This window comes from Leucoraja erinacea, chromosome 16 (genome assembly GCF_028641065.1).
Source record: "Leucoraja erinacea ecotype New England chromosome 16, Leri_hhj_1, whole genome shotgun sequence".
In the NCBI taxonomy this organism is placed as follows: domain Eukaryota; kingdom Metazoa; phylum Chordata; class Chondrichthyes; order Rajiformes; family Rajidae; genus Leucoraja; species Leucoraja erinaceus.
Window position 1 is genome coordinate 43,986,479 of NC_073392.1, and position 13,422 is coordinate 43,999,900.

The 13,422-nt window shown below is 42.4% G+C and overlaps 1 protein-coding gene across 4 annotated transcripts in view; it reads left to right on the forward strand.

The window, feature by feature from the left end:
* Positions 1-13,422, forward strand: part of nisch (nischarin) — a 62,686-nt gene that overhangs the window by 20,817 nt on the left and 28,447 nt on the right. For all 4 annotated transcript variants that reach the window (XM_055648281.1, XM_055648283.1, XM_055648282.1 and 1 more), the window contains exons 6-9: positions 362-457; positions 968-1,063; positions 9,342-9,494; positions 13,268-13,336. In XM_055648281.1, the coding sequence (XP_055504256.1) occupies positions 362-457; positions 968-1,063; positions 9,342-9,494; positions 13,268-13,336 (414 nt within the window). The remainder of the gene's footprint in view (positions 1-361; positions 458-967; positions 1,064-9,341; positions 9,495-13,267; positions 13,337-13,422) is intronic.

A 13,422-nucleotide genomic window follows, 5' to 3' on the forward strand; every position in this document is an offset into this window, starting at 1 on the left:
ATCTATGTGGAAGAATAGAATAGAATAACAGATCTGGGGGGGGGGGGGGGGGGGGGGGGGGGGGGGGGGGGGGGGGGGGGAGCTCATCATTTGACTAGGCAGTTTAGAGGACCGCATTAGTCCATTTTGTATTTCCTCCTCCTCCCTAGTTCTGCTATCTGTCTTTAATGCTGGTTGATGCCTTTTCCCAAATGTCTCCTTGCCTGAACTTGAAACCGAATCTCTCGGAAAGGGTCTGCTTTGTTACACTTTAATTTATCATGCTCATGCTGAATAACCAATGCTCACTTCAGAAAAATATTAAAGACTCGAGTATTAACATGTTGATTACTATTCATCTAAAAGTCTGTATTTTTAACAGATCACAGGCACCAGAGGATCTGTGGGTAACAGCAATATTCAGGAACATCTCCTTAATTTCGATTTATCAATTTTCAAGTCTGTTCATCAGATTGAGGTTAGTAATTTTGATGTGCTTGTGTTGGTAGCAGAATTTTTGCCAATTTACCAAATTAAAAGCAAATATTAACTGTTGCACTGATATTTTGGAGCAATGTGCTTCATTAATTTTATGTGATGATCCCTCGACGATTTTATTTGTGAAGTAGCCAGACTCCACTTATATTAAAAAAATTCCAATTGCTTCTGAATTCTCTTTCATATCTCTTCAGTTTTGAATAGATTTGATGGTTGAGGCAATTTAATTTATATTCTTCCACTTAATTATTGTATGACACAGTTTTAATGTACATTCACAAACAAAGTTTCTACCAAATGGATTCCTAGTGCGATTTGACTAAATATCAAGCTTGACACTGTTATGGTTGTCAATCTTTCTTCACAGTCCAGTTTATGAAAAATAAATACGGCATGAATAAACAATATTTTTAATATTTAATCTAATTTCCATTATGTGTTTGACATCTGGTGGTAAATTTAGATTTTTGTTTACATTGTTGTCTTCTAGATAAGTAATTGTGAAGCTGAACAAATTATTGGGCTTCCTTCCCTGAAGAACACATTGGCTACAATGACTGTGGCTTTTTCAACTGCTTCAATGAAGGTAACATTTCAATATATTTGTCATGTTTCCAATTTATTTTGAAAGGTACATTGTTATATTGAGATGGTCCATGACTATTGTTGGTATTTTTGACACCTTGGATTTTGCAGCAGGGTTGAATTCGGTACATTGTTGATAACATTATTATAATTTGGGTGTTAGCTTTCTGAAATGATGAAAATTAGCACCAAATGGGTGGAATTGCTGAAATCTTGTATTAAAAATATATCCTGTTTAAAAAATAGTTTTAGTCTGGATAATGTGGGTTAATATGTGGTAATTGATAGCCATGAATTTTAAATGTACTTTTTGGTACTAACATGATTGCCTGTATATTTAGCAGTCTAGCAAATATTAGAAACAATATCTTTGCAGAACGATGTATGTTATATTGACACAGATGCACAGACACACACGTACATGCACATATGTGCGGTAAAAGAATGCCATTGTGTTGGGGTTGGTTTTCCATCAACACTTGGCTGATCTGGTTATACAACAATTTCTGTGGGATAAGTAAGCACCTCATAATCCTTGCACTCTTTCAAAATTGGAACCAGCAGACTGTGGTCATCAGTGCATACATCCCAACCTTGGACGTTACCAATGTGCTCGAGGAAAACTTCAGCCTGCATCACAGAGAGACAAACTGAACCTCCTGAGCAACTGCAGCACCAGACTCAGAAAAACTGCAATCCTCCAGCAAGGTGTAAATTGGCAAGGAAGGAGGAAGGAAAGTTAACTCAAATGTCGTTCAGATAAAATGCTTGGAGCATTGTCTTGTCATAATCAGCCTTTCTTTCTGGAGAAATGACCACAAGCCCAATCCTGGCACTAGCTCCTGATAAACTGTTCTCGTACAATGAGAGACTGCCAATGTCCACTTCAAGTGAAAACTGGCAGTTTCACTAACCATGAACTAATCACTGATATTTCCATCAGCCTGGCTCCAAAATGCTTCAACTTCAAAACTGACGGTGTTGAGGATCCCACAAAAATATCACTTATTGAAAGTAGATTCTATAATAATAATAAATTTTATTTATGGGCGCCTTTCAAGAGTCTCAAGGACACCTTACAAAAATTTAGCAGGCAGAGGAAAAACATGTAAGGGGAATGAAATAAATAGTAAAGACATGACTAGTACAGAAAGTAAAGACAGAATTCAATACAAAACACAATATGAGGCAATTAATGCACAGATGAAAAAGGGAGGGGGACGTGGGGCTAAGGATAGGCAGAGGTGAAGAGATGGGTCTTGAGGCGGGACTGGAAGATGGTGAGGGACACAGAATTGGGAGAGGGAGTTCCAGAGCCTGGGAGCTGCCCTGGAGAAGGCTCTGTCCCCAAAACTGCGGAGGTTGGACTTGTGGATGGAGAGGAGACCGGCTGATGTGGATCTGAGGGACCGTGAGGGTTGGTAGGAGGAGAGGAGATCAGTGAGATATGGGGGGGCCAGATGGTGGTGGGCTTTGTAGGTGAGGATCAGGATTTTGTAGTTGATCCGGTGGGAGAAGGGAAGCCAGTGAAGTTGTTTGAGGACTGGAGTGATGTGATGCCAGGGTTTGGTGTGGGTAATGAGTCGGGCGGCTGCGTTCTGGACCAGTTGGAGTCGGTTGATGTAGGTGGAGCTGATGCCAAGGAGAAGTGAGTTGCAGTAGTCCATTCGGGAGGAGATGAAGGCATGGATGAGTCTTTCAGCAGCGGAAGGTGTGAGAGAGGGTCTGAGTTTGGCGATGTTGCGGAGATGAAAGAAGGAGGTTTTAATGACATGGCGGATGTGAGGCTCAAGGGAGAGGGTGGAATCAAAGATCACGCCAAGGTTGCGGGCCTGGGGAGATGGGGAGACAGTGGTGCCGTCGATGGGGAGAGTGGGGTTATTGATTTTGCTGAGTGTGGCTTTGGAGCCTATGAGGAGGAATTCTGTCTTATCGCTGTTGAGTTCTATAAGACCACCCCTCATTTTCCTGCGCTCCAAGGACTAGAGTCCCAGCCTACTCAATCTCTCCCTATAGCTCAGACCTTCTAGCCCTGTCTGAAGAAAGGTCTTGACCCGAAACGTCACCCATTCATTCTCTCCAGAGATGCTGCCTGTCCCGCTGAGTTACTCCAGCATTTTATGTCTATCTATCTCTTCTTGATCTGTTCTTTACACAATTTGACAATTCTGCATTCAGGAGCTCCCAGGTGTTCACCGTGTCAGAACTGTAGTGCATTGCATCATATTTGAAGATAACCCTTTGCTTCTCGACCAGTAAAGCCAGGACTTTGATGGGAATGATCAGGAAATTCAAGAATTAATTGACCAAGCAATTCTACATTGAGAGTTCAACCATGCCTCGGGATGGACTGAGGTGCCTGGCTTTATAGACATTTGAACGTTGATATCTAATGAAAACCCTTTAACTTGAGGAACAGATGATGGGTAGAGTGCCAGAGGTCAAGTAACTTCCAAATAATCACGACAAGCATGGGATTCATCAACTTGGCCGTGGCCACTGTATCCAGGCATACTCCATTGAGAGCCAAAGAAAAGCTGAAAATATCAGAACAGAGGCAGTCACTGCTTACTTGAAGGAATTTTTCCAAAAGTTGTCCCCAATTCTGTCCTTGATGCGGTTCCTCTCCACCAAACACTTCGGTCCAGCCTCGCTGCCACCCCTGATTTAAAATATCAAAAGACATAATAACTTAAAAATAGGAATATCTTAGGAATCGACAGTATAGCTGCTGAAGTCAATCTCTGCAATGTTTTGTAACCTTTTCGTCACAAATTCAAAAGCTCATTCCCCAACAATGGGATCTCGGGTGATGTAACCATGGACATCTTCAAGACTGAAAGCAAATCTGCTTTGCATTAATTAAATGGAAGCCTCCATGCTGTTCACCAAGGATACGAGCAACCTAGTAGTCAAGAGGTGCTCCTTGAATCACTTTTGTGGATTGTTGTATTCAGTAGTACAGTGAATGATCTTCATCGTGTGATAATGCCAAATATACAGGATTAACTATTAAATTACTTTTTCTGATCTCTCAAAATCCCGTATCAAATTGTTCTTATCAAATGTGACGGTCCATACAGATTCACTTCCATCTTGTGTTTGTTAGGCAATAGTATGCACACTGTGATCATCACCAATAGACTCTGCTTGCCCACGAACCTGTTCCTTATTGTCTAACAGTGGCCACTTTGAATAAAGATCTATCACATAAGAGATTAGTATACACACTTAAAGCACATGGTATTGGGGTTCAGTATTGATGTGGATAGAGAACTGGCTGGCAGACAGGAAGCAAAGAGTAGGAGTAAACGGGTCCTTTTCAGAATGGCAGGCAGTGACTAGTGAGGTACCTATCGCAAGGCTCAGTGCTGGGACCCCAGCTATTTACAATATATATTAATGATTTGGACGAGGCAATTGAATGCAACATCTCCAAGTTTGTGGATGACACGAAGCTGGGGGACAGTGTTAGCTGTGAGGTGGATGCTAGGAGGCTGCAAGGTGACTTGGATAGGCTGGGTGAGTGGGCAAATGCATGGCAGATGCAGTATAATGTGGTTAAATGTGAGGTTATCCATTTTGGTGGCAAAAACAGGAAAGTAGACTATTATCCGAATGGTGGCCGATTAGGAAAAGGGGAGATGCAACGAGACCTGGGTGTCATGGTACACCAGTCACTGAAAGTAGGCATGCAGGTGCAGCAGGCAGTGAAGAAAGTGAATGGTATGTTAGCATTCATAGCAAAAGGATTTGAGTATAGGTGCAGTGAGGTTCTTCTGCAGTTGTACAGGGTCTTGGTAGGACCACACTTGGAGTATTGCGTACAGTTTTGGTCTCCTAATCTGAAGAAGGACATTCTTGCCATAGAGGGAGTACAGAGAAGGTTCACCAGACTGATTCCTGGGATGTCAGGACTTTCATATGAAGAAAGACTGGATACACTCGGCTTGTACTCGCTAGAATTTAGATGATTGAGGTGGGGATCTTATAGAAACGTACAAAATTCTTAAGAGGTTGGACAGGCTAGATGCAGGGAGATTGTTCCCGATGTTGGGGAGTTCCAGAACAAGGGGTCACAGTTTAAGGATAAAGGGGGAATCTTTTAGGACCGAGATGAGAAAAACATTTTTCACACAGAGAGTGGTGAATCTCTGGAACTCTCTGCTACAGAATGTAGTTGAGGCCAGTTCATTGGCTATATTTAAGAGGAAGTTAGATGTGGCCCTTGTGGCTAAAGGGATCAGGGGGTATGGGGAGAAGGCAGGTACAGGATACTGAGTTGGATGATCAGCTATGATCATATTGAATGGCGGTGCATGCTCGAAGGGCCGAATGGCCTACTCCTGCACCTATTTTCTATGTTTCTATAATGATCTTGAAAAAATATGAAGCAATTCACAATTTTTTAGATCATTCTTGTATCAAAGGCAATGTTTATGAAATTCACCTCCTTTAATGTACCAACAGATCCTATGGCTGTCTGAGCAAAATAGTTTGATCTTAAATCTAGTCATGTTCTGCCAGGTAGAAGTTGATTCTTGCCCTTCTGTATGTTTCTGTGAAAGGAACTACTTATAGTTGGGTAAAATCATTGTGGACCTTTATTCAAAGTAACCACTGTTAGACGGCATGGTAGAAAGACTATCCGGTGGGCGGCGCGACTCACGTCGCAGCGGCCTCTGCAGTCCGTCTGTCTTTTTGTTATTTTTTGTCCCGTTTTAATGTAGTTTTTATTTTTTTGATGGGGTATGTGTGTGTGTGTGTGGGGGGGGGGGGACTTTTAAAATTTTTCCCCTGCACGGAGAACCCGACCTTTCCCTGTCGGGGCTCCGTTGTCGTTGGGGCTGCACCGTGGAGCGGCCTCCAGCAGGAGCGTCCTGGGGCTCCAGTCACGGAGCTGCGGACATACTCACCATCACGGAGCTGGCCGAGTCCGGAGCGGGAGGAGCGGTGGTGGCGCGCTGCTGCGACCCGACCCTCGGAGATTCTGAGGCTTACCGCAGGTCTGGTGGACAGTGATACCGGGAGCCCGCAGGTCCCTGCTGGGAGACCGCTTTTCGGGGCTTCCGCAACGGCGACTTCTCCCGCCCGAGTAGCGGGGTCGAGGAGCGGGGCCTTACATCATCTGGACCTGGAGCGGGGCCTTACATCATCGCCCGGCATGGCTTCAACGGCTGCGGGACTTTGCCAGCGCCCGCCCGGGACTCCAACGACAAGACCCGGAGCGCGGCCTTGCATCACCCGACGCGGCGTTAATGGCCGCGGGACAATTGTTATCGCCCGCCGGGGACTTTGGCTCTGACTTTGACTCTGACATCGGGGGGAGAGGGAAGTGCAGGGGAGAGATACGTTTTTTTTGCCTTCCATCACAGCGAGGTGGAGATGCGCTGTGTTGGATGTCTGTGTAAATTGTGTTGTGTCTTGGGTCTTTCTTTTCTTGTATGTATGACTGCAGAAACAACATTTCACTTGAGCCTCTATGAGGTTCAAGTGACAAATAAATTGTATTGTATTGTATTGAATGCTGCTTCAACAAAATCCTTCAAATCCACTGGTAGGATAAATGAACCAATGTTGCTAGTGAAATTACCCTATTGATGTCTGATGGGCAAGAAGCCTGCTCAATGTTAAATTTCCCAAACTAAAATATTTTTGGCTCTATCACAACAAGAGATTATAAGATGGTTAAAGGAAAAGGATATTCTAAAAGCTTTGGAAAGTATTTAACATCCGTGTCAATTTGTGGGAGTCCTTGGCCCATGACCACTTAGAATGAGGGAAGATGGCATTGAGAATAGTATGTTGATACCACAAAGCCCAATACAGTGCATTCAGAAATTATTCAGACCCCTTCACTTTTTCCACATTTTGTTACGTTACAGCCTTATTCTAAAATTGATTAAATTAGTTTTTTGTTATCATCAATCCACACACAATACCCCATAATAAAAAAAGCGAAAACGGGTGTTTAGACATTTTTGCAAAGTAATTAAAAAGAAATAACTGAAATATCACATTTACATAATTATTCAGACCCTTTACTCAGTACTTTGTTGAGGCACCTTTGACAGCGATTACAGCCTTAAGTCTTCTTGGGTATGACGCTACAAGCTTGGCACACCTCTATTTGGGTAATTTCTTCTATTCTTCTCTGCAGATCCTCAAGCTCTGTCAGGTTGTATGGGGAGCGTCGATGCACAGCTATTTTCAGGTCCCTCCAGAGATGTTCGATCTGGTTCAAGTCCGGGCTCTACCTGAGCCACTCAAGGACATTCACAGACTTGTCACGAAGCCACTACTGCGTGGTCTTGGCTGTGTGCTTAGGGTCGTTGTCCTGTTGGAAGGTGAACCTCCCCCCCCCAGTCTGAGGTCCTGAATGCTCTGGACCAGGTTTTCATCAAGGATCTCTCCGTACTTTGCTCCATTCATCTTTCTCTCAATCCTGACTAGTCTCCCAGTTCCTGCCGCTGAAAAGCATTCCCACAGCATGATGCTGCCACCACCATGCTTCACCGTAGGTATGGTATTGGCCAGGTGATGAACAGGTTTCCTCCAGATGTGACACTTGGCATTCAGGCTAAAGAGTTCAATCTTGGTTTCATCAGACCAGAGAATCTTGTTTCTCATGCCTTTTGGCAAACTCCAAGCGGGCTGTCATGTACCTTTTACTGAGGGGTGGCTTCCGGCTGGCCACTCTACCATAAAGGCCTAATTGGTGGAGTGCTACAGATATAGTTGTCCTTCTGGAAGTTTCTCCCATCTCCACAGAGGAACTCTGGAGCTCGGTCAAAGTGACCATCGGGTTCTTGGTCACCACCCTGACCAAGGCCCTTCTCCCTTGTTTGCTCAGTTTGGCCGGGCGGCCAGCTCTTTGAAGAGTCCTGGTGGTTCCAAAGTTCTTCCATTTAAGAATGATGGAGGCCACTGTGGTCTTCGGGACCTGCAATGCTGCAGAAATTGTTTTATACCCTTCCCCAGATCTGTGTCTCGACACAATCCTGTCCCGGAGGTCTACGAGAATTCCTTCGTCTTCATGGCTTGGTTTTTGCTCTGACATGCACTGTCAACTGTGGGACCTTATATGGACAGGTTGTGCCTTTCCAAATCATGTCCAATCAATTTAATTTACCTATGGTGGACTCCAATCAAGTTGTAGAAACATCTCAAGGATAATCAATGGAAACGGGATGAATCTAAGCTCAAATTTGAGCGTCATAGCAAAGGGTCTGAATACTTACGTAAATGTGATATTTCAGTTATTTATTTTCAATTCCTTTACAAAAATATCTAAACATCTGTTTTCGCTTCTTCATTCTGGGGTATTGTGTGTAGATCGATGATTAAAAAAAATTAATTTAATCCATTTTAAAATAAGGCTGTAACTTAAAATGTGGAAAAAATGAAGGGGTCTGAATATTTTCTGAATGCACTGTATATGCACAAATAAAGGAGAACACTAGCTCCCAAGCCACCCACCTACCAGCCTGTCAAGCACGTTCCACCGCCACCTCTGGCATTCCAATGGCTTCATATTGGCCACACGGGAAAATACAGAACTAGAGTGGAAGCAATTCATCTTGGATCACGAGGGATTGTCCAAGAAGAAGTATGGCATTTCACTTGCTCCTTGGGTAATCTGCAAGTGAATTCATGGGAGAAATTGGCTGAGGATTTGCAGAATTTCCAGATTTGTCTCAAAAAATACAGCGGTCTTGAAGGAAAGCTGAATATGATTTCAGTAGAGCTTGAGACATGGACTATTTGTTTATTCAAATTCAGCTAATGGCGGTCAAAAGAGATGGATAACTAGATTGCCAGCACCTCTTCTTTCATTGAAAATGAGAAATTAATTCAGAAATTGCCACCTTGTTGATTTTCCTCACGATGTTCTAACCATGCTTTCCTTTATTAAGATGGTACCTTAAGCTAAATTGACATTGTTTCTCAATACCTAATCTTTCCCAATTCAGAAAATTTTGCTTGGGGGCAGTAGGAAGGGGAGGAAAGTCACCTATCTCAGAGTTTCTCCAATAACACGCCACCTCATCCCCATTTCAAACATCGTTCCTGATTGGACATTGAGCATGGGTTAGGTTGCAACTTTGGAGTTGTGGTGAGACCTTTTAGAAAATCTGTGTTCACAATTTTTTTTTAACATGATAAACACAGCTTTGTTTTTAACAGATGTATTTAGTATTGTGAATGCTTTATTGCTTGTGATGGTGCTCGACTTCCTTTGAAACATTGCCTTGATGAGCTTGCTTTGTTTTAACTAGGATATTCTTGTGCCAGAAGCTTCTGAATTTGAACATTGGGAGGTAGAAGGGATGGCATCTGAGCATCCAGTTGCTGCTATTATCCCAAGATGGAATATACTGACTACACTTGACATGAGTCATAATCAAGTATCTAACATTGATGAATCTGTGGTAAGGAAAGATGTGTATACATCCAGTCCACGAAAAAACCATTATTCTTGTTTTTCAATTGCCTTTATCTTTCAACTAAATGCATTTTCTGTAATCTACCTTTCATTTTCATTTTTCATTCAAAATAGCAATCTGGAGTTTTGAATAATCCCTCTCCAGCATTTTGCACATTAATAGGCAAGCAGTGTCGCTATGCTGATAGTCTATGCGTCACTTTTAACCATGAATTATTACAAATAGAATTGTTTGAAGACTAGATTTCAAATTTTCAGTTTTGATGAGAGGAATATGGTGTGTGCAAGCTTTAGATTTTCCCTAATATGACAACTTTACTCGAACAGGCTATTTGGCTGCATTCACTAATTTGGACTTTCTGAAGGCTAGTCTTCCAAAATCAAACCCACATATCTTGTTTATATATCCATTGACGCTAGAATATTTGTAATGTTATAATGGAAAAGTTGCAGAGGAACTTGGAGTGGGAGGGGAAAGATCCAGTCATCGCGGTCCATGTGGGTGCCAATGACGTAGTTAGAACCAGGAAAGAGGTTCTGCTAACGGAATTTGAACAGCTAGGTACCAAATTGAAAAGCAAAAAAAGCGAAAAAGGTAATAATCTTTGGATTATTACCGTGGCTGACAGTATAAATCCAGAGAGGATTATAGAAATAGGGAGAGAAAGCGCAACCTGCTGGAGACGAAGGCTGCGGAGTATCCCGGGTGCTCATGTGAGTATCTATAACAATATATTAGTTTATGTACAGGAGAACAATTTAATGTTATCCATGATTTAAAAACATACAATGCTCCAGATGTAAAAGTGCTGTTTTTGCAGTTACCTTTAATTTATCTTATAAGTCTGTCTGTTCCCTGCAGCTGCAATGTAAAAGTAGTGGCAAACTCTTTGTTTGAAGTAGGAATCATGTCTCTTAAGAGCCATAAAATAAATTATGCATGAGGGCAGGCAATTTTCACTGCCTTCGTCTCCAGCAGGTTGCGCTTTCTCTCCCTATTTCTATAATCCTCTCTGGATTTGTCATAGAGAATCTCATTGCATTGGTACCACTCCACCAGTTCCCCCTCTTGTTCCCTGTTGAAGTTATATGGCCTTACCTTCTGCCATCTTCCCTTTATGTTATCGTCTGCTGAGGCTATTGGGGAGGCAACAGCTACTGGGGAGGCAATCTCAAATCCACATTGATCACCCTCTCCCTGCTCCAAGGAGCCCACAGGCAGTGGTATCTCTGGCATCTCCTCTTGCCTCTCCACCTGTCTCTCTTGCTGAGTCTCCTCCTCATTTACCTGCATGGCTAAAAACTTTCTGACTTTCTTTGACCCCTTTCTTTGCGCTTTTCTGAGAGGCATCTCTGCAAGTCTTACTGTGAAAAAGATTCTCAAACAATGACAATTAGGTGGAACGTCCTCGATGGACATATGGTCCATTGGCGATATTGAGACCACCTTTTTTACTCGCCTTATGTCCCCTCTGTCAAGCTTCCGGGTTTACCGTTCGCAGGAGTTCCCACGGTACCCGCAAGAGTCATTACGGATATCGCACGGATATCGCACTGGCATCTGCGTTCATACAATGTTGCAACGCTCACCAAAAAGTGCTCAAGTCACTCTTGGAGAAATTCAAAAATGTTTGAATTTTCTCCCGACCTTACAAAGTTCCACGACTACCTGCCGTTAGCGCCACGGAGGTCCTCGGTGGTCCACGAATGCCGTACTGTTATCGCAGGAGGTTCCCACGATGTTAAACTCTTGTTAAGTCTTGGGTCAGGTCGCACCGTGAGAAAGCCCTTTTATACAAAAACAGGGATGTAATGTTGAGGCTCTATAAGGCGCTGGTCAGGCCGCATTTGGAATATTGTGAGCCATTTTGGGCACCATATCTGAGGAAGGATATGCTGGCTCTGGAGAGATTCCAGAGGAGGTTTACAAGAATGATCCCAGGAATGAATAGATTAACCTATGATGACTGTTTGTCGGCACTGGGCCTGTACCTGTTGGAGTTTAGTTGAATGAGGGGGACCTCATTGAAACATACAGCATAGTGAAAGGCTTGGATAGAGTAGATGTGGAGAGGATGTTTCTGGTGGGAGAGTCTAGGACCAGAGGTCATAGCCTCAGAATTAAAGGACATTCCTTTAGGAAGGAGATAAGGAGACATTTCTTTAGTCAGAGGGTTGTGAATCTGGAATTCTTTGCCATAGAAGGCTGTGGAGGCCAAGTCGGCAGATATTTTTAAGGCAGAGATAAATTCTTGATTAGTACAGGTGTGATAGGTTATGGGGCGAAGGCAGGAAAATGGGGATGGAGGGAGAGATAGATCAGCCATGATTGAATGATGGAGTAGAATTGAAGGGCCGAATGGCCTAATTCTACTCCTATTCCTTATGACCTTAAGTTGCAAAGCTTACTTCAACGATATGACATTTCCATTATTCCATTCGTTCAACAGATCCTACTGTAAACCCGTGGGAATTGGAGGTCAATTTATAAAACCCTTGCCCATTACATTAAGTAGTTCTGGGCTGCTGACAGATATCTCTTTGTATCATCATCCAGGGTAACCACATGGAAAGTACTGGTTTAGTTGTCAATAACTGGCCAGAATGCACGTGTATATTTAGCGGGTAGCAGACTAAGATAGGCTTGGCTTGATAAGGTATGCCAGGGTAGAAGTGTAAACTAACTTAAAATGCAAAATTGTAAGATACAGCAAAGGGTTAGACTGAGATATGGGTGAACAGTAGAGCATGGTCGGCTCTGACCTTCCTTCCATCGAGGGGATTTATCGCAGTCGCTGCCTCAAAGGCTGGCAGTATCATCAAAGACCCACACCATCCTGGCCACACACTCATCTCCCTGCTACCTTCAGGTAGAAGGTACAGGAACCTGAAGACTGCAACAACCAGGTTCAGGAATAGCTACTTCCCCACAGCCATCAGGATATTAAACCTGGCTCGGACAAAACTCTGATTATTAATAACCACTTTCTGTTATTTGCACTTTACCAGTTTATTTATTCATTTGTGTATATATTTATATCATGGTATATGGACACATGTATCTGTTTTGTAGTAAATGCCTACTATTTTCTGTGTGCTTAAGCAAAGCAAGAATTTAATTGTCCTATACAGGGACACATGACAATAAACTCACTTGAATTTGAATGGTAGGAGGTGACAGCAAGGTTGCATTGGGCCTTCTAAAGGAGATTTGAAAGTTCATAACATCTACTTAGTTCAAGGAAATATAAATATATGAAAAAATAATAATGATCCCATTGTATAATGGAAAGAGCATCTATGAACTACATTTCACATCATGTTGTGGAATAGTAAGTAAATAGCAATCCTTTTTTGTTTCTCTTCCTCGCCTCATCTATCCTAATACTGTTAAAAGGAAGTCCAGATTATAGCCCCTTTATCTGTTAAGAATAATTCCAATTAGTGATCAGTGTGTTGCTTGCATTGAATTTTAACATGGGTAAAACATTTTGCAATTAAGTATAGGGCTTGTTCCAAGATTGTTGTTGCTGTTCTAATATCAGGTTGACTATTCTCTGATATATTAATTCTGTTGACGTTTCCCAGCGTAAAACTGGTTTCATTTGTTCTTTATCCTTTTCAACCATTCCTAAGTGGTTATACCGGAGTTCACATGCATCACAATAATATACAGCAAACTTTACTATAAAATGTATAGAACCTATTAGTTTTTGATTTGCTGTTGCATAGTTTATAGTTTAATATTTTATTTTACAGAGACTAATACCTAAAGTGGAATTTCTGGACCTAAGTTACAATGAAATAACAGTTATGGAGAATTTACAGGTAGAAAGTCTCCTGATGTTTCTGAGAATTTCCAAACTGCTAATCACTACTTGCACTTGACTGCAGTTAACCACAAGTTGCCAGTG